The following is a 20,388-nucleotide window of genomic DNA, read 5'->3' as shown; positions in this document are numbered from 1 at the left end:
AAAAGCGCAGGGATATAGATAAGGAGAAAGAATAGCCATCATATCTAAGAAAAGCCACGCAACATGATGAAACTGTAAAAATTTCAAAAAATACTGTGGTATTTTGCTCGTTTCGATATTTTATCAGTAGAATTCCAAGAGTAAATCCTAAATTCCCTCATCCTATTTCAAAAACTAAATTTCCAAAATGAATTTTTCTGAGATAATTCTTGAATCAGTTAATTGAGACACAAGGAGAGAATATAACCTTCAGGTTTTGTAAAAATATAAAATGACGCACCTCTGTTTACATTTCATCGAACAAATTCGATAATATCTGGGGCACTTTTACTAATTTTCCTTCGAGTATCTGAATGATATTGTTGTACAACCCGAGGGAAAAATTCAAACGCAGAACCCTCACAATAATACGACGATACAGGTTAGCACTGATAGAAATACGGAAAACGAGGTATCAATATTCGATATTCAAATCAGGGGTATAATTAGGTCAGTCTTTGTTGTAAAATTCAACTGAAAGGGGTTCGGGATCGTCCAGGAAATGCAGTAGCGTCGAAGAAAGCAGGTGCCTTTCGAGAACAAGATGTTCGAACAGGTACAAAATTCATTTCGTCAAGAATGATGGAGATTTTTCTAAGAAGGCAAAAAATTTATGGTCCATAATGCGGTGTAAGTTCAATTCTTCATCGGATACTGTATTCGTTGCCAAATCACGAGGAGTTAAATGAAAAAAAGTTGTATTGAAAATACCATACCAGTAGAGCAAAAGAAAAATTCAATTTACTATCAGATTATTTGATTTTTCCAACAAATAATCATATAAGAAGAAACCAAAATCTAAAGATGTTTCAGGTTCAAAAAGTCTTAGACAAAAAAGTTTTCGACTATAAGAATTTTAAGTTCGTTTTCGAGTGGTAGTATGGAGTTACAAAATGGCGTAGACGCAAAATATTTCAAAAATAATATAGACGAAGAATAAAAGTTAATACTTCATGAATAGCACTTCTTCATGTTGGCAATATCAGCCTATCAATTCAAGAATCTCGAAAACCGTGAAAAATTCATTTTCTTAACTTTCTAAACGTTTTCTCTTCAGACGAGAAATCTACGAGTTATTGTTAGCCAGCGCTAACCCTATACACAATCGAATATCCTTACCGATTCATCCCCTAAACGATCATCAATCAATTCCTCTAGGGGCGCAGAATCCTAAAGGAAATATTAAAATATTTTCACCGGATTAATTTTTTATGATCATGGAAATTGAGGACGCCCATGTCCGGAGCATCAGAGGGTAGTTATCCGGTGGTGTGTTCACCACATTATCACTGGCCGTCAACTAGTTCGTGTCAAAGTACCCGCCACTACCCACCCCTTGGCTTTTTCACTATTTGGACGTGACCATACCTAGTGAATTCAATTATTCATAATATTTATTCTCATTGATTCCGGACTTCATCGATAATTCCACAAGCCAGTTGTGCTGCTGGACTTTATAGCCAAACAGGTGAGTTTGAGCACGGCGTAGAATCGAGTTTTTTTCATCAACACAAAATTTCGTGGAAAAACTCGTAAGGGTATGTTTCCTCCTGATATTCCGGATCTAATTTTTTCATGCCATTTCCTTCTACGAATTTTTCCTAGAATTAACGATTGTATCTCCAATACGCATATATTTTGATTCGTAACTTATAGTGCGACAAACTATAATTACTACAACTGAAGTTTTGAGAAGTCCGAAATAAAATGAACATAAAAATCCGTCAATTCTGCAACTTTTCTCACCAAGTTGGGAGTTTTAATACTCTTTGATCAGCATGGTCTTTCAACAAACAATCACAATATCTGAAGGAATAGTTTGCTTTGCTTCGTTTTCCATCATACCCAAAAAAATGGATTTATCAAATTCAGTCAATCGATGTTATTTTTTCTCAATTATCTGCTGTTTTCTTGATGTTCCCATGATAAGGTTCGAAAAATCGGTTAGTCCTATTTTACAAAAATTGAGATCAACCAAAATTTACAAGAATCCGCAATATTTGTCCGATATAAAAAATCGGCACTATCTTGATAAACTAAATATAAAATTTTCACCGAAATCTGAGGTTTCCTTCAATTTTGGCATATTGTTTCTTCCGAACTTGAGAAGTCTGATAAAGTTTTGTTATCCTTTTATCATGAAGACTTGAAGTTGGGAAAAACCTGGGTGGAAATTATCTATTCCTTTCCTCTTCCATAAAAAAATGGCGGCACCTATTGAAAATATTATTAAAGATTATCAAACTACGTTCCATGCGGAGTTTTAAATTTTCTGGAAACCTGAAGACATGCCTAATTTTCCTGCCGTTATGATTTATGAAGATAAAGTCTCGACCTCATAGCGTGCTCGTTGAATATTATTTCCAGTGTTTAACCACCCCGCAAAATGTAATAATTGAATGAAATTTTTCTCGCGAATGCAATTGAAGTAACATTGAAGCACGTACGTTCGAATTGAAAAGAGCGGTATCTTTAGGTTCTACCCAGAAAACAGAAGATGTAACCAGAAATAATGCCAGCTCTGAGAACCAAAAACAACTTCAATGGGAAAAATATGCCACCTAATGGATTATACATCCACTCCAGTCCACCGAGGGGTAAGTTGTCAAATAGCCAATAATTTTTAAAAGTATTTTTATGATATACCTAATGATTTATCAATGAAATCATTCTGAATAAGTAACTATGAGTTTTGGAAGATATGGCAAAGAAAATCCAGTGTATTTTATCGAAAATTGATATGAATATCCATCGTATTATCATATCTCCCTCTTCTATCAACATTCAACAGCAAAATCGCGTTTCAACACTGAAAAAATATATACACCCTGTATAAGTAGCGCCCTCATACCACGCCCGCTGTTGGAAAACGATGAGATCAGAATCACTCTACCGTACAAACATTTGCTTTTACCCTTCCTGGCTGTTTATCATTCAGAAATGGAAAGAGCGTAGAATTTCGCGTGTCCATGAAGGAGTGTTAAAATAATTCATAATGGAGAGCAAGTAAATGGTGGCCATTTTATGTTTACACAGAGCTTTTGAGGCACGCAAACTGTCTCTCTACCCGGATTGATTTGATCTATCATGCGAACTAGGATACATGATCGAGTGTTGATTTAAGGGCTGTTTAAGTATTCATCGATAATATATGGATACTGAAAATATGCCTAAAATGTTCCTAGCCTTTATAATGAATAGAGCAATTAAACTAGATTTCTCGTATTTTCAAATAAATAGGAAGCTTTCCATTAGACAGTTTTTAATTTTTAGTATAGCGACATTCCTTTTTCTTCTCTGAAATTGAATTACCTGTTCATCGAAAAAATTCAATTCAATTTTGAAGAAACAAATCGATTATTTGCTCACTATTCCTCGTTTATATCAGTCATAATGAAAAATAAGTGGAGTGCACAACATGCAATGGAAAAATTTCCACGTATTTGTCACACTAGTACAATTCGTTTTTCATTTTCCGGACATTGGTCACGTCAGAAAGGCCATTACCCTTCGATCGATCCTCCAAACAATAAAACTTTTCATTGTCAACCAATAACCTTTTTCCATGAGCTTTGAATTCACTTCAGTTCCAACAAAATCATCAAGATACGAATTGTTGTTCGTTTTCAGTCCTGGAGAGACATTATTAAGGGTCGAAAAAATTGAATATGCATCCGTGACTATAGGAAAATTAATTATCACCAAAGGGAACTACCCTGAAAGTGTGATTTATTACCTGTCTCATGCTCTACCAAAACCGGGACGAATATAAAGGGTTTCCTAGGCTTAATGGCCCCAAATTTCCAATTCTTACGGCCTATTCTTTGTAATGACAATGAAGCTATAAAACCAACAACAAAGCAAACTGCCTGAAATGGAGGAATTTTCTCTAGGGTCGTGTAAAAGCAGAATGATTTTTTTTTCGTTAGTTTTCCACTTTCCTTCGAGCCAATATGTTGGAATGTTTCTAAAATGGGGCAGACACGAATATCCAGAATTCGAAGGTAGAATTTATGCAGATATTCTCCATTACCAGTGTCCTGGCTTTACACAAAGCGTCAATTTTTACGTTATTAGTGCTTCAGATGGGCCCTGCTCACATCAAGCAAGCTGTGAGAAGTGGAGATGTCGACAAGCTGGAGCAAATTGTTCTAGAAGGCCACGGGAAGAAACTCTTGAACGAACATTCTTCAGATTATAGGACGCGGATGTATTTGAAGTCCGTGCCAATGATTTTGGTAAGTATAAATTCATGTACCTAAGTGAAAATCGTGTAATTCAGATTTCAGTTTCATAAGTGAATTTTAGCTTAGCGAATTTCCAAGTATAAGTTTTGCTAGACAACAATTTAATAATCGGTTTGATGCCATATCACGAACAAACATAATAAAACGCATACGGGTCGTTTGTATTTGGTCATGGTTGAAAAAGTAACTGTTCATATTTCTGCGCCTTCTTTAATTAAGCTTATCATGAATGTGTGCATAACTTACTTGGATAAAGTTTTATAGGTGCATAAATATTAGTATCGTTTTATCCATATTGAAAACAATTAATCATTCAGAAATTGCAGCATATAGAGGTACCTATAAGCTGCATACAGGCTATTGAAATAGTAAATAATGTTTTATTCTCGTTAACAATAAAAGAAATGAAGCTATTGAAAACTACAACTGGATAGAAGAGTATTCAAATTTTTTATCCCTGCCAAATTAAAAGCAGCATCCACTGAGTGCTACCCAGATCTACTTTGCTCTCCCTCTATTCAATTTTAATGAATATTCAATAGTTTTTGGACGCCGAAAAATTTTACAGTCATTAATAATCCATTCTTTTGACGCAATTAAATCTAAATCATTCCCACAATCTAGATCGTAGTAATTGCTGCCTTTCTCGCTCAAAGTGTGGTTTCATTATTTCTCAATGAGTCTCGCGTGAGTTTTAGAAATCCTTGGCAGGGTGCTCGTGAGTAAAAACTCGACAACCACCCCAGAAAATGCCGCTGTTCGATCGGAAGTCTGATAATCTTACAACTACAAATAATTGTTCACTCATTATAAATCTGAGAAAAAAAAATTTAATCTGGTGGTTGGGTGTTAGGGTCAATTCAATGTATTCTCGCAAACTGTACGGTTCAGTGCTTTGCACGTGAAAATGGACTCGAATTTTGCGAATAATCCTTCAAATAATTTCGAATCGAGAAGATCAAATGATGATCTTTCCAAAGTAAGTCAGTTATTCGTCCAATTTTTGCGCGTAATTTATCGTTAAAGAATCGTATTCAAAATGGATTGATTCTGTTCCTTTTTAAGACACAAATAGGTCTTCTGCACGATGCTGTGAACAGCGGTAACTTGGACGAGCTCAAAACCACTCTGGATTACAACAAGGATAAAAAGAAAAAACTGGTACTTGCCAAAGATGAAAATGGTGTTGGACTTCTTCATAAAGCAATATACTATGATCTGAAAGATATTTACAAATATTTGATCGAGAAATTCCCTAATACCGTGTCTCAGAAAGATATGGTAAGTTATCTATTACTCTTCAACACACAATTTATACAACTTTTCATTCCCTTCAGGAAGGGAGAACCCCCTACCACTATACTGCTGCTTGTAAAGATCCAGCTTCGGTCCAGAAGATGCTGCTGAACGCAGGTGCTGATTTCTCAGTGTTAGATCTGAGGCAACACTCTGGGAAATATTACATGAATCATGTCAATGAGCTGGAGCTTCCTAGTGCCCAAAGTTCAGCCAGCAGTACCAGAAAGACTATAACAAGTCACGAAGGTGAATAAATTGTAGTTCTATTCCCTCTATTCAAAACATGAAAAGATTTGAAGTAGGTATATTCTATAATATTCTTTCCTTTTGATTTATTCTTTAGCCACACTTCAGAACCATTTCATTGACCTCTGACACGTCAATAGATATCCAACAAAGAAATTCATACATCGATTATCCGAGGAAAAGTTCTCCGTTGAGAGTGAAACGTGTAATTTGATTCGGGAAATTTCCGATCGATCAAAGTTCGGAAGTAGAACGCTTAAGTTATTAATCAGTTCTTCCTGAAGGAAAATGCGACGTGGATGAATGAAGCTACTGGCACTTAAAGTCATGACAGCGCAGATTGGTTCATTAGTTTCAGAATCGACAAGAAAACATAGCAAGAAAAATTTAACAAAAATCATACTTCCAATATTGTCGATGAGATTGTGCAAATTCGAGAATTTCATGAATAAATATCGGTCTTATTTCCACCGTCAATTCATCGGTTATAACCGAAATATTAATTACTACGAAATCGGAAATTCTCCATTGAATCTACAGTGTTAGAAACAGTTTTCCCTCCTTTAATTCCTTCAGGAATTGTGTGAATTCCTCATCGTTCATATCTATTCTACTACGCACGAACCATCAGGATATATCGGGAAATAAGTCTCTGAAAACAACCCCATCAATCGATTTCTCGAGTAAATTATTAAATATCCGCGGTCACATGACCCCCTACCACATGAAATGGAAATTGTTTGTATTTTCACCCGATGTAACCGTCTGCGAAATAATTGATGGCCATTTCCATCGAGGCTCCGTTCAGTTGAGGTGTTTTTAGACGTGTTGAACATGTTGGACCATTCTTCAGGTCTGAACTTCAAGAAGTCGAACATCAGGATATGGATTCATCAGAGGAATCTCGGGAATCTGCAGCAGGTTGTCTGGGAAGGCAACGGCGCAAAGTTGTTACCGGAACACAGTAATAACCCGAAGATTAAGAAGTTTTTGGACGCTGTACCTCATATTATGGTATGTTCATTCTTCTTGGATTTACTCATTTTTTTTTAAATTTATTATTTATTAATTTCAAACGAATTTCATCATCTAAATTTTATATCCTTCATCTACTCAATTTGTTTTCACATATACAATTCTAATGGTGCGAAACATGTCCACTGCTACTTCTGGAATTAGTTATATACTCAATCCTACAGGCTGGCTTATATTTCAGGGTCTAGTGAAAGAGATCCACACAGATGTCATCAATGACGACCTAGACGCTCTTAAATCTAGAAGGGCTGGTGGTAACATTCCTTCCATCGTTTACTATGGAAAGGATGCCAACGGTTTAACACCTCTCCACAAGGTATGTTCATCAACATCAAGCTTCCATACATGTTCGTTTATTTTCCTCAAACTCAGGCTGCAGGATTAGGTCGGACAGAAATAGCAGAATATCTCCTAGAACAAAATCCGAAATCCTTAGACGCTGTAGATAATGAGGGTAGAACTCCCCTTCACTACTCCTCGCTACTCAAGGACAATGGAAAAATGGCGAATTTCCTCATAGAAAATGGCGCTGACGAGTCGGCCCTGGATTCGGTGAGTATCGCCTCGAATCACTGATAATTTTTGACGGAATCCCATTCCAGAAACAGAAAACCGCCGCCTACTACAGAACTAGAGCATCAGAATTAGACGCAAAGTTGCTTCAAGTGGTACCAGAATGTCCGAGGACAGCTAAGGGAGAATCCTACCTTTCAAATTGGGACTGGAGTCTTTTAGCTCCTTCTATTTCGACAGAAGATCTTTCTAAACCAATCAAAAAAGCTAAAGACGTGGTTATCAACAACAAGAACGGTACGGAAGAAGTTAAAGATGAGAAACCAATTGAAGGAAAAGACTCTGAAGAAAATGGAAACGTCGCTGATGTAGACACTGAAGAAGATCATGCTGAGAATGGTCACGAAGAAAATGTTAACAATAACCACTTGAATGATTACCATCCAAGCGAAGAAAACAAGCCACAAGATGATAACAACAACAGTGATCACTTAGGAAGAGATGTTTTAGATGAAAAGCCTGAAGGTGACCCAGTAGAAAGTGTTCATGAGGATCATAATGGCGTAGATAATCAAAATGGCATAAATGATGATTTTGAGGAGACCCCTGAGGAACCACTCACTGAAGATCCACCACTAGATAATGTAAAGGAAGATAATGTAAAGGACCATCACGAAGAAAATATGAACGAAGGTATACAGCCCATTAAATTGAAAACGTATCCTTCAAATTCTATTTTCAGATTTGGAAGAGAAGAATAATATCGAAGAGGACTACGAGGATGAAACACCAATTAAAAGATCCAGACCTAGCAGCACAGCCACCACCAAACCCATGACAGGAAGCGCTGAAGAGGAAACCAAGGATGAATCGAACTCCAAAAAAAGCTCGGCCAAGAGCAAAACCTCAGATGCAGAACAAGAAGGTGTCATCGAAGGAGTTGTAGATGGAGAACATGAAGTTGAAGTACTCAATGAGGAAGGTACTGGTGGCACAGAGGAAGAAGAAGTAGATGTTGATGCACTTATCGGATCTGGAAATATGGAGAAACTGGCAGGTTTGGTATTGAGCGGCAGAGGGAAGTTGTTAGAAGGTAAAAAGAGTGAAAACCCGGAATTGCAAGCTTTTCTCGATAACGTGCCGGTGTATATGGTGAGTTTTCATTCAAAAAGTGAAATTTCATTCGATTTACGATTTTCCACAACCAGGAAAAAATAAAAAGGATTCACCAGGCTGCAAGGAATGGCAGTTTACGTGATCTTCAAGCCGCATTGGATCGGCGTAAATTTGCTATTGCAAGAGACGCAATCTCCCCTGACAGCGCGTCTCCTCTGCATGTAGCTATCATTTTTGGCAACACCAGTATTGTTAGATATCTCGCAGGACGTTTTCCAGAGACCCTACTGGAGAGTGATATCGATGGAAGGACACCTCTTCACTATGCGGCCACCATTGCAGACAACAGCCACTACTATAACCTACTGATACATCTTGGTGCTGATATGAGAGCTCACGATAAGGTACGACATTTGAAAATTCGCAGATTTAAATCTTCTAAACTTTGTCGAATTCAGTTAGGACATGCACCGGAGTATTACAAATCAAACCATTCGGAAATGTCTCATAGAAGTCTCTTGGAAAAATATGGTGAAGCTCAGTTGGCAGATGAAATGCTGAATGATAAAGGTAGGTTCACAATTTTTCATAAGATAACGTTTTTAGTGGCTTTAGAATGACTTCAAAACGAGGAAGAAGCACTGGAATAAAAGATACTCTGAAAGGATTACCTGTAGTTTTGTACAGTGTTGAATAATAATTATATAAGAAATTATTGATTTCACAGGAAGCCAGAGTACAATAGAAAAATTCTTGGGATATATTTATCGATACGGCACAAGTAAATATCAGAGGTAGATCATGTACTGCTTGGCAAGTAAAGCATAGTATCGATGTATATTTCATATTCCACCATCTATTGAATGTTTTTCGCTTGAAGCCAAACAATAAGTCAATATGGAATTGTACCCTCAGATTATAGATTAAAAACTATCATCATCTTTCTGTTTGGGTTGAATATCTAATGACCGTCTTGATTTCATAGAAATTCTAGGCTCAGACGTTGTGAATTTGAACTTTCTGAAACTGTCCATAAGACTTTAAAGCAAAACTTATTTAATTCTTCAAATGTTACCAATAGAAACGGTAAAATGTTAAAGTAATATTCTTGGCGATGTAAATTTACACTTCGTTACAATAAAAAAGTTATTGAAACATTTTCTGATAGAAACAATTCACCACCAACAAGATTTTTTGGTATCTTTTATTCCACTGTAACATTAGAATGGTTTTCCGACTGAAATTTTCGACTTAATGTGTCCAAAACCGTCTCAAAGTGCACCATTCTTTGTTTCAACCTCGTGCCAGTTACAGACGACGTGTATTCGGCGAGAAAATTGATGGACGACGAGGATATGTTGGAAGTTCTGGAAAAATGTTACACCGTCATTCACGGCCGGAAAAATTCTCATGCTTCTGCGGCATCAAACACCTCGGAACTGTCTCAAACCGGATACAACTCGGCAGCTTTACTTTCCAAACATTTAAAGAGGCACGTTTTCGAGGAGGTTCGCCTTGGTCTAACTAGACTAGACCATAATTTGTACGATATTATTTGGCCCAGTGTGAAGAAACTACCGACTGGTTTCGGCTTTCATGACGCTTTAGCTCGTGACCTACCTTTAGGGATCATAGCGCCAGATTTTTACGTATACAAAGTCTTCAGGTATCTCCTTGAACCCATAATAAAAAACTACAATAACATAAACCTTCAAAATGAGCTGTGGGAGCATCCTGAAACCAAATTTTTCGAGATTCTCGACGAAGGGGGAGAGAACAAAAGCGACGTTGCTGACATTGAGTTGGACTTGGATCCAAACAACAAATGGATAGTATCAGGTCAGATAATCAATTTTTTTAGGTACTGAAGCGTGAAAAAAGGGACTCAGTCTACGTTTTTGAGCTAAACGCCTTGAATTATTGGAAGTCATGACCTCAAGCAGCCCTAAATCCTTCTCCTTTCCTTGTTTAGTTGGCTCTCCTCAATTCAAAAGCGCAGTGCTGTGTCCCAAAGCTTCTGCTAGGAAGAGCTGAATGAAGAACCTGATCTAAACATTCTAGGCACACTGGAATGTACAAGAAATTTAGAAGACTACGAAATTCCCAAAACGATGACTGTAAACCAACTCGAGAGTGTCGAGAGAATCCTCACCAGCATCTTCCTCAGTGAACACGTGGGGAATTCCCTTTTTCCCCAAGCAAACGAGGAGGAATTGTCTCGTGGAAATGGGACCTATTACACCATGAACGAGGTCTTGGAGGAACCTTCAGAAGTCAGATCCATGCTAGCAACTAAAAATCTTCTGATACCCTTATGGAATTTACCAGATTCCGACAGATTACACGGCAAACACTGGCCATACGGTAGGGGAGTCTTCGTCAGCAACGCTGGCAACCTCGCAGCCTGGATCAATGTTCTGGATCATCTCAGAATCGTCACCAGTGCCCCTCAATCAAAACCTGGTAACATAGGTCTGATATACTCCAGAATGAGCCGTCTAATGACAGTTGTCGATAAAAGAATCATCTCAAGAAAAGATTACAATTTCGGCTATCTCTCAGTAAGGCCAACATCGGTGGGAAACACTCTGCGTTTCGCTTTCACGATCAAATTCCCACAGCTCATCAAAGAACCCCAAAACCTCCAGCACCTTTGTGTCGTGAGAGGCCTGGACTACCGAAGAATCGACCAGTCGGAGTTAGTGGAAGTAAGCAACCAGCAAACGGTTGGTATTACTGAACAACAGACCTTCGAGGATTTCGCAACCGCCGTCGCCAACATAATCCAGTTAGAACGTGACTTGGAAATGACCAATTCGATCCATATAGCCGCGATGTTCGTGAACATTTTCCGAAGAAGAAAAGCACCCCTTTCCACTCAAGCTTAGGTGGAAACATCTGGTCGTTATTTTCATTTTTCATTCATTTTTTTTTATGTAGGTAATAAGGAAAATGTATATAGTGCCAAAATTCACATTTTTTAACTTTCTATAAATTTAAACCTAATCGGAGGATTAACCAATAGGTCAGTACAATTATGTCGAAAGCAATTTGTTTGGTTTTTCAAAATGTGTGACGTCGAATTTTCACCATTTCGCACCTGTGGTTGTTCTTGTTTCTGACGTGTGCTCGTGATTTGTGCGTTTTTGTGCTTTAGTTGAGAGTATATCGAGGAAAATCACGCAAGAATTCGTCTCACCTTTTCTAGAGGAAGATTGCTGTCATTCGTCACATTAGTCTCTCTTTATGTTGCAGATGGTGGCGAACCTGACAAAAAACAAGTTGATATGCCGTTTTTCGCTACCGAAGAGGGTAGATATCTAGCATCTTGTGAGTTGAGTATTCGACTAAAAATATACATGTAGCGAATATTTAAACTCGTCTGAAAAGTAGAAAAATGTGTCCCAGATTTCGTTCGCATGTCTATGCCAGTTACATACCCAATGGCGGTTGATTCACTCTTGAAACCAAGTTTTTTTTCAGCACTTGGAGATCCCCTCATAAAAGGCTTAACTGAAGTGGCGAATAAGAGGCCAGACGATCCGATAGCCTACCTCGCTACCTATCTCTACAATTTTGCCAACAATAAAAACAGGAGCCGCCCTAAAACGCAGGTAAACAAGAAATGCTTGAACTTGGACAACGCATATATCTACAATCACATCGAGAATAAAATTGAAACATTAGTTTTTCTGTGTGCAGGAAACAAAGCAAATCATACAAGGACCACCTGATGCCGAAACAGAAAATGAAGCTGTTCCATCATCAATTGATGTGGTGACAGTTGAACCTGAGGAGAATGAAGTAGAAGAAGATTCGGCATTCAATAGTACAATAAGGGTAAGAACATCAGAAACTTAAAATAATTAAAATTTATTTTTAATCTTCTCAGGATGAACACGGCCAGAGTATGCTCCATTTTGCGGCTGCTAGAGCTCATGGTAGAAATGCCTTATTTCAGCTTCTTCTAGAGTCTGAAATAAATGTAGCATTCAGAGACGAATTGTACAGAACTGCTAGGGATATAAGTATACAGGCAAATGTACCAGAAAACACTGTGGAAATAGATAGATACGTTATGCATATAGCCACTAAAGGTAACTTCATTATTTATATTCATGGATATTTTGTGGATACATTTCTTTTTTAAGGAGAAACTGATAAATTAGTAGAACTACTCTTGGATGGATATGATCATATAACAGATATCGTTGACGAGGATAATACGCCCATATTTGAAGCTGTATCTAAGGAAGACCAACCAGATACTTTATCTTTTCTCCAATCAATCTTAACATTTGAGGTAGGGAGTGATAAATGTAATAATATACTTAACAGCGGCGGTTTTAGAAGTCAGTTTTACATTTTACAACTATGACTTCTAAGGTAGCCAAACGCCCATGACTACCTTAAGGGTGATAGTTACTTCTTGGGCGTTTGGCTATAATGTTGTCATAGTAACAAAAAGTAACTATGACTTAAGGTAGTCAAATGCCCATGACTATCTTAAGTGTCATAGTTACTTCTTGGGCGTTTGGCTATATAATGTTGTCATAGTTACAAAAAGTAACTATGACTTAAGGTAGTCAAATGCCCATGACTATCTTAAGTGTCATAGTTACTTCTTGGGCGTTTGGCTATATAATGTTGTCATAGTTACAAAAAGTAACTATGACTTAAGTTAGCCAAATGCCCATGACTACCTTAAGTGTCATAGTTACTTCCATGGCATTGAGCTACCTTATGGAGTTATAGTTATAAATTGTGGCTCTTCTGGCACATCGCCTCTCGACATTGTGAAACATTGAATAACCAAATTCGTTAATATTTCAGGAAAAACGCGAAAGGGTACACCACGTGATCAGACAAGGTTCTATAAGAGATCTGATGGAACTTTTGGCTGATGAAAATGACACCGGAAGCGGAAAGTTGTTAGCTGTCGGTAAAAACAGCTACGGCAGATGTACCCTCCACATCGCTGTGCTCTGGCAACAAGAAGAAATAGTAGATTACCTTGCTAATACATTCCCCGACACCCTTAGCCTGGGGGATAATGTGAGTTCTGAAAATTTCAATTCACTTTCAATCACTGATGAGGATTTCCTAACCTCAATTTACTCTTTCAGCTGGAAAGAACGGCTCTACACTACGCCATGGGGGTGGACAAAATGGAGACTTTAAGTAGAGTTTTGATAAAAGCGGGTGCGAAAAGAATTGCCAAGGATCTGAAGGGTCGACAGCCCACCTATTACTTCTTGAACAAATTGGATATAGCGAGGTTACAGGAAGAAGAAGAAACTTTTTAACTTGTTGAACTGAACACATAAAATAGAATATACGAAACAGGGTTGGAGCACCTACAATTTAAGTAAGCACAAACGTTGGGATGGATTGATAAAGAATAGTTTTGATATCGGGATTCCATTGCGATTTCTCTTATATAGAAATACCATAAAATATTTTGACTGACGTGAACTGGTTGGTTTGAGGCGTGAAGTTGTGAAAGTTGTAGTTGTAGTCTATTGATAAATTTTATAAGAGGATTTCCAAGTATATATCTAGAATAGGAAAGGTTGTTTCTTTACTTCACTAAAGTTATATGTTGATTTATGATTTTGTTTTAAGATTTCTATTCCATTTATAGTTTTTCAATAAAATTGTGTCCACAGTTTTTACTTTTGGTTTCTCTCGCTCAGATAAACCCTGCTCCCCACCCCTTTCTTATACCCTTCCAGAGACTCCCTGACTCATCTGTTTTAAACCTGGTCACATGCGCAATAAGGAACAACAATAGGGAAACACAAATTGAACTTTCAAATAATTTCAATGATTACAATCGTACCGAACGAATTGTAGACATGATAAAAAGGATTTTAAGAGATATTCTCATTGAATTTCATTACGAAAACTTAGATCGAACTATACAAGTTCAATCATATAAAGGCAAGACGCACAAAGATCGTCTACCCTCTGGCTTAAGTAGTTTGTATACGGGGTATATACTTAAATGTAGCCTGACTGCAGTTAGTATATTACCGCCACCCATAGAAGAGGTAGAGCACCGGTAACCCATGCAGTTTTTTCCAATAGTGGTGCGTGTTTAATGTTAAAAATGAAAATTAACACTGTGTTTTTTCAATTTTTATACATGCGGATGATTTTGAGTGTTCTTGGATCATATTCTCCATACATACGTGAGTATATCCTTTCATATACATATTTGAAATTCGCAGTTTGGTATAGAGTAGAATAGTTTTTCTTCAAATGAATATTTTTTCGATGACATTAATGAATATTGGCTTAGAAAAATTAACTCTAAACAGTATTTAGTTCGCGTTTAGTTCGTGAACTTCCTCGAGCAGCTGATAAACATGTAGGTAATTGGATAAGAAATAACTGATGTACTGTTGAACTGACACTCAGTTAATATCAGTTTTGAGAAAAAACCATTTTTAATATTTTTTATACCATTTCAAGTCCGTACATTCCTACTCTCCAGGAGTGAAACATAATTGAGATATGTTATTTCAATTATTCTGGAAGAATGTGTCTTCACTTACCTATGAACCTTTCGTTTGAGATTGTGAAATAAATTTCTGGAACTCTCAGCAACTAAGGAAAAAACAAAATTATTTATCACCTACATTATATTTTCAACAAACAGCAATCAAGTTCACCTAAGTAATATTTGAAAAAATGTTCAAATATCTTTCCTATGACCGAATAACACCCGTACGATGTTCAAAATCGAAAGATCACATCGAAAAACTACCTCCTAAACTACAACAGTCAAGGATCCCGAAGAACAGAAATTCATATTCCTAGAAATGTACATTAAAATATCAAAAGAGGTGTGTTTACCACCCTCTTAAGTCTTAAACTGTCAAGTTGTTCATCATGAAGTGATTTACAACTATTTGGCATTCAAATTTAAATCCCATAACCCATTCTTTTCATGGTGCGTACCTGACTTTAACGAAATTTTTATGGCATCTACCTAATGGGGTTCTTTTGAGTTGTGTATTAAATTTTACATCCCAGAGAACAATTCATAGAAAGAAATATTTTGTGCATTTTGGATTTTTAAGCGTATTTGTAATCATTCTGAAATATTAATATTGCATACATCTTAACAGCTTGGTTTGTTATTCTCATTAAAAAAGCACAGCCGTCATATTTTACGAGTGTAAAGACTCTGGACCCAAAAAAGATCGAATTTTCAGTGTTGAAAAAATGTTGGAGATTTGAAGAATACTAGGAAAAGCTCATAACTGAAATCAGGAACTTTTGTCGACTTGTTCAAATTCATAACGTTAATGATCACCCATCCAGGTATTGAACTCGCCGAACGCTTGGTTACTCGAAAAAAGTTTGTGGAAACACTGGACTCGCGTTTATTTCCAAATTCTTTTTGCCTTCATCATCATCATCAAAAAAAATGTATAGCGAATACTATTACAAATTGTCCAATTTTCAATTTTGAAGGACCCAGGTGCAAAGGAGATGGAGATATCTGCATCGACATTTTCGAGTGTCCGTACTTCGTCAATTTGCTGGAAGTCACTAAGAAGACAAGACCCCACTTTGTGATCCAAGAAATGAGGAAAAATCAGTGCGGTTTCGTCGACGATCATCCCAAGGTATGCTGTACGCCCAGCCAACTTTCAAGGAGTGAAATGAAGGAGGAACATTTGTCTGGTATACAGCATGACAATCTGCAACTTCTTCCATTGGACACGTGCGGGAACGTTCGGTTATATTCCAGGATAACTAATGGTGAAAATCCTCAATTGGGACAGTTTCCATGGATGGCGATGTTGTTCTACACTACCAGTGAGTACAAAGAGTCTTGTAAACTTTTTTTTATCGAGTTTCATTTTGAATTTCCACATACCGTTTGGTTCGATATCTACATACATAATAATTAGTTGCAATGCCTTGTAAAAACTGTAGAATTTCTGTATAACGGCGAATTGGTATTGTTTACAGGTAATGGCCCAGATTTCTTGTGCGGAGGAAGCTTAATTTCTGATAAATACGTGTTAACAGCGGCCCACTGTATCCATGACAACATTCTGTAAGTAAATATGACACTATTTTTTCAATTAAAGTAGATGAAGAAGATACATAAAGGAGGAGCAATTCTGTTCACAGCCGATTAGAAGGGTGATGACGCAATGGGTGGGTTGTAATAGCTTTTGGGCCTCCTTTGCTATAATTTCTTGCGCAGTACCTAAACATGCTTTGAAATAATTTGGTGATTTTTCTCTGATGACGAGGAAGCTGATGTGGATGTGGTATCACACTCACGCTCAGTTTCTGGATCGTCGATTAGTACACCAACAAAAAAAAATCTATTTTCCTCGTTCCTTTTAATATAATGAACAATTTTTTTTAGAGGCGTGAGGGTGGGTGAATTCAATATCATCACAAGCAAAGATTGCCAGAGAAATTCAGGGGTGTGCGCACCCCCTCATCAGGATTTCCACATTGACACCATAGTGATGCACCCAGAATATGACAAGAAAACGCAATCTAATGATATTGCGTTGATACGTCTTTCGGTACCAGCGGACATGAACAGTGGTAATTATCATTTCGATCAAGATTCACCACAAAAATAACATTCGATCGTATTTTACAGATTACGTCGGCCCTATTTGTCTACCCCTTTGGAATTCTACCAATCCAGATGGAGCCACCATGACAGTAGCAGGATGGGGAATGACAGAAAATGGTAAACAATTTTGGCAGATACTCCATTTTAGTTTTGATGATATTTCCATATATCGTAGCATAAATGATGATGTTTTCTTTTTAATTTCACATCGTTCTCTTCATTCAGGTTACAAAAGCCCCATTCTGAAGAAAGCCGAAGTTCCAGAAGTACCCCTGGACACCTGTCGCAAAATATTCCACCACTACGCTGAAATCCTGGACACGCAAATCTGTGCCGGTGGCAAAAGGAAAGACTCCTGCAGTGGCGACTCCGGAGGGCCCCTTTTCAACATCGCAACAGGAAATGGCAGAGCGCGATATGTGCAAGCAGGCATCGTCTCTTTCGGCCCCAAAAATTGCGGTACCTTCGGCCTGCCGGGGATTTACACCAGGGTGCAATCGTATGTCGACTGGATTTTGAACCAGTTGCAACCCTGAAGATAGAACGAAGGCTAGTTCTCAGATCTGCGTAGTGTCGCCATTACCTCCTCATAGCACATGTTCAACCATGCTAGATAGAAAATTTCAGGTTTTCGACAAAACTGGCGACCAGTCAGGGAAGATATTTTCATTTCCGATGGTCTTATGCATCACCCCTGCGAAGTTCTGAGAATAAGGCTATACCTCATTCAAGTGACTTCAGATAGACTTCACCAAGAAGTTGAATATTGGCATAAGAGATCAGCTCAAAAAGATACACAACAAAACAAAACTCTTCATTCAAATCTTTTATATTTGTATTTTGTATTGAATTGAAAAAAGGAGGTAGAAAAATCACAACCTAGGTTATGATTTACTCTTATCTTTCTTATGTATATTCTTGATAGAGGTTTAGTTTTATGCCTTCAAAAAATCTTTCGAAAAAAATTCATATAAAACTTATATGTACTTACCATGCTGTTACCAAAAAGTTTCTTGTGATATTGACGATATATTTTAGGTTTAGGAGAACAAAGTTGAAAAACGAATAAACATAGAAACTAATATACATTATTTGAAACCTTTGTATGATATATTTTTTATGCATTATTTTGGAAATATATTTTTGAAGACTTCTAAAGGTGTAATTTATTTCCCCATTATACTTATTTATCAATCCAGGCAATCCATTTATTGTTATTCTCATTAGAGGACAAAAACAGTTTTTCAAAAACTTATATTGCTTTCGTTCAACTTCATACGATAAAAAACCAGTAAATCATCCTAGTAAAATAACTGCTGATTCATAGCAGCAGACTAACAAAATGTGGGAACTCACCCTATAAATCCATTTTAAAACGAAACTGAAAAGTTTCACGCACTCGAAAATTCACCAGATAATAAACGTCTAATAAATCTATGACCATTTTCCCCAAATTCATGAACGTCAAAAAATTCAGAAACTTCATCACAGACATTTCAAAGTTTCTTATTTTCGTTTTGATTTTATTGGGAATCCTTCGCAAGGTACACAGATTGGGATTGAATGAACGACGTTCGATAGAACAAATTCAGATTATGCTTTTTGTAGGAATGCTAGAGCCAAAGTATCCTTGCATGCTGAGTTATTCAACGAACGACGTGATTAACGCTTGCGACAGTCGCGACTCCTATGTGTTTAAAAAATTCATAAACGCCGCTATTTATGTGGAGAAAACCATCCAGAAAATGGCGCCCGACCTTCAAAATTATGAGAAGCATCTGGCCGAAACGATCAAAATAATGAAAACTAAAAGGTAAACACTAACAATCCTTACAACGATACCTACCACAGCATAACTCACTGAACAGTCTTTCCCGAAGGTGCTCTTGCAACATAGACGCAGATAGTTGTCCCTGTCACCCAACTATGGCGTCAGGGGACGGTCTGAAGGGTACAAGAAGCGAGACACGGATAAACTGCGAGGACTCTAACTTTTCCGAGAACCTAGAGAAACTCAAGAGCATCAACAAAAACATCAACAAGACCATAATCAAACGTCCAATGCAAACGAAAATTTCGAAACAAATCATCCAACCGATACTACAGAAAAAAATAAGTAAACCAACCTTCAAACTGCAGTTATCTGAACTGGACGACGGTCTGTCACCGAAAGCGGTTCCCTCAGAAACTAATTTGGGACAAAGCAGGAACCGGGAACCGAACAAGGTTACCGAAAATCCCGAAATTAATAAAAGTTATCTATCGGAGCTTGATACTAAGAACGAAATAGTTCGCAAGTCCAAAACCGATGACCAAGAGTCCGATAACGAATCAGAAGGCAGCACGACATCAAGTTCCACCCTGAGTACCTGCTCACAGATAACCGTAAGAAGAAGCGACAAGGGTTTCATGTGCGACACTAAAGTATCACTCTCCTCACTGACTTCGTTCACGCCAACAGATAACAACAGCGTGCGACAATGGTTGTCGAAAAAAATGGAAGAGCAGAAAAAAAGACAACAGGCTCAACGAGAAGAAGAGCGTAAAAAACAATTGGAAAGGGAGAAGATACTGCAAAAAGAGAGGGAAAACTTCAAAATGTGGTTGGCGGCGAAAAAGAGAGACGAAGATAAAAGAAAAGCTGAAATGGAAAGGCAACAGCAGTTAGATCAATTGAGAGAGTTGGAGAAACAGAAAAGACACCTCGAGAATCAAATCAGGTATCAGATTTGGTTGAAAAGGAAGGAAGAAGCTGATATAGGTAAAAATAATGGAATGAAGAAACAAAGACGTTATCAATTTGATGATTTTAGAAAAGAAGAACCAGGAACAACTGAAAATTTTGCAGGCCAAGATAGAAAAGGAGCGGAGGACAATTGCGAACCAAAAGGCTTTCGAAGAATGGCTAGAATTTTCCAAAAATAAACCTAGGCCTCTTCCACTCAATCAAGGACTGGATAGTAAGTTTACACATAGACCACTAAAATGAAACAGTCCGAAATGCGGCAACGCCGCATTTTCAGGGCAACCTTCCGGCCTATTTCATCCTAGTGAGCTATGGGTTCACCCATCCGAAACGATCTTCACCACTACCATCATCTTTTGCAGGTTTGAGGTCATCTCTGTCTGTCACCTATGTCAATCCTGTTCCTTGGGTTCCTAACATAGATTTAAAACCAGCTTCTCAATAAAAAAATACATAAAATATACAGAATTGTATAAGTTATTGGAATATATGAATATACAATTGCGCAAATTATTTTTCCGAGATAT

At 37.5% G+C, this 20,388-nt stretch overlaps 3 protein-coding genes across 4 annotated transcripts; all 3 read left to right on the top strand.

Annotated features, from left to right (window-relative positions):
* The first annotated feature begins 1,383 nt into the window (after nt 1-1,383).
* LOC123313440 lies at nt 1,384-14,169 on the top strand. Of its 2 annotated transcripts, XM_044898325.1 has the most exons (19): nt 1,384-1,507; nt 2,516-2,636; nt 4,117-4,277; nt 5,352-5,567; nt 5,624-5,831; nt 6,685-6,845; nt 7,048-7,182; nt 7,239-7,418; nt 7,469-8,072; nt 8,122-8,531; nt 8,588-8,899; nt 8,954-9,065; nt 11,751-11,825; nt 11,979-12,109; nt 12,198-12,335; nt 12,388-12,592; nt 12,647-12,798; nt 13,329-13,550; nt 13,622-14,169. In XM_044898325.1, exons 2-19 carry the CDS (start codon nt 2,552-2,554, stop codon nt 13,799-13,801), a joined length of 3,687 nt encoding a protein of 1,228 aa, XP_044754260.1. In that variant the 5' UTR covers nt 1,384-1,507; nt 2,516-2,551; the 3' UTR covers nt 13,802-14,169. The 2 variants fall into 2 exon arrangements, with proteins under 2 accessions (XP_044754260.1, XP_044754262.1); XM_044898327.1 differs by lacking the exon at nt 11,751-11,825.
* Nucleotides 14,170-15,811: 1,642 nt separating this feature from the next.
* On the top strand, nt 15,812-18,257 carry LOC123314140 (serine protease easter-like). The gene is made up of 6 exons (XM_044899260.1): nt 15,812-15,827; nt 15,981-16,328; nt 16,485-16,572; nt 16,894-17,081; nt 17,140-17,232; nt 17,341-18,257. The coding sequence occupies exons 1-6, from the start codon at nt 15,812-15,814 to the stop codon at nt 17,649-17,651; spliced, it is 1,044 nt and encodes a 347-aa protein (XP_044755195.1). The 3' UTR covers nt 17,652-18,257.
* A 296-nt stretch (nt 18,258-18,553) lies between these two features.
* On the top strand, nt 18,554-20,365 carry LOC123312804 (putative uncharacterized protein DDB_G0271982). Its single transcript, XM_044897303.1, has 5 exons — nt 18,554-18,659; nt 18,724-18,928; nt 18,996-19,876; nt 19,929-20,075; nt 20,224-20,365. The coding sequence occupies exons 2-5, from the start codon at nt 18,726-18,728 to the stop codon at nt 20,304-20,306; spliced, it is 1,314 nt and encodes a 437-aa protein (XP_044753238.1). The 5' UTR covers nt 18,554-18,659; nt 18,724-18,725; the 3' UTR covers nt 20,307-20,365.
* The last annotated feature ends 23 nt before the right edge of the window (nt 20,366-20,388 follow it).

Source organism: Coccinella septempunctata, chromosome 5 (genome assembly GCF_907165205.1).
Source record: "Coccinella septempunctata chromosome 5, icCocSept1.1, whole genome shotgun sequence".
In the NCBI taxonomy this organism is placed as follows: Eukaryota; Metazoa; Arthropoda; class Insecta; order Coleoptera; family Coccinellidae; genus Coccinella; species Coccinella septempunctata.
Note: the sequence above shows the minus strand (reverse complement) of the source record. Positions and strands in the feature narration are given on the sequence as shown.

Coding starts and splice junctions, on each gene's coding strand:
- LOC123313440 (XM_044898325.1), top strand. CDS start 2,552: ATGCCAGCTCTGAGAACCAAAAACAACTTCAATGGGAAAAATATGCCA. Junction 2,637..4,116: donor CCACTCCAGTCCACCGAGGG/GTAAGTTGTCAA, acceptor TTACGTTATTAG/TGCTTCAGATGGGCCCTGCT. Junction 12,110..12,197: donor GGAGCCGCCCTAAAACGCAG/GTAAACAAGAAA, acceptor TTCTGTGTGCAG/GAAACAAAGCAAATCATACA.
- LOC123314140 (XM_044899260.1), top strand. Junction 16,329..16,484: donor GATGTTGTTCTACACTACCA/GTGAGTACAAAG, acceptor TATTGTTTACAG/GTAATGGCCCAGATTTCTTG. Junction 17,233..17,340: donor ATGGGGAATGACAGAAAATG/GTAAACAATTTT, acceptor CTCTTCATTCAG/GTTACAAAAGCCCCATTCTG.
- LOC123312804 (XM_044897303.1), top strand. CDS start 18,726: ATGCTAGAGCCAAAGTATCCTTGCATGCTGAGTTATTCAACGAACGAC. Junction 18,929..18,995: donor AAAATAATGAAAACTAAAAG/GTAAACACTAAC, acceptor TCTTTCCCGAAG/GTGCTCTTGCAACATAGACG. Junction 19,877..19,928: donor GAAGGAAGAAGCTGATATAG/GTAAAAATAATG, acceptor TGATGATTTTAG/AAAAGAAGAACCAGGAACAA.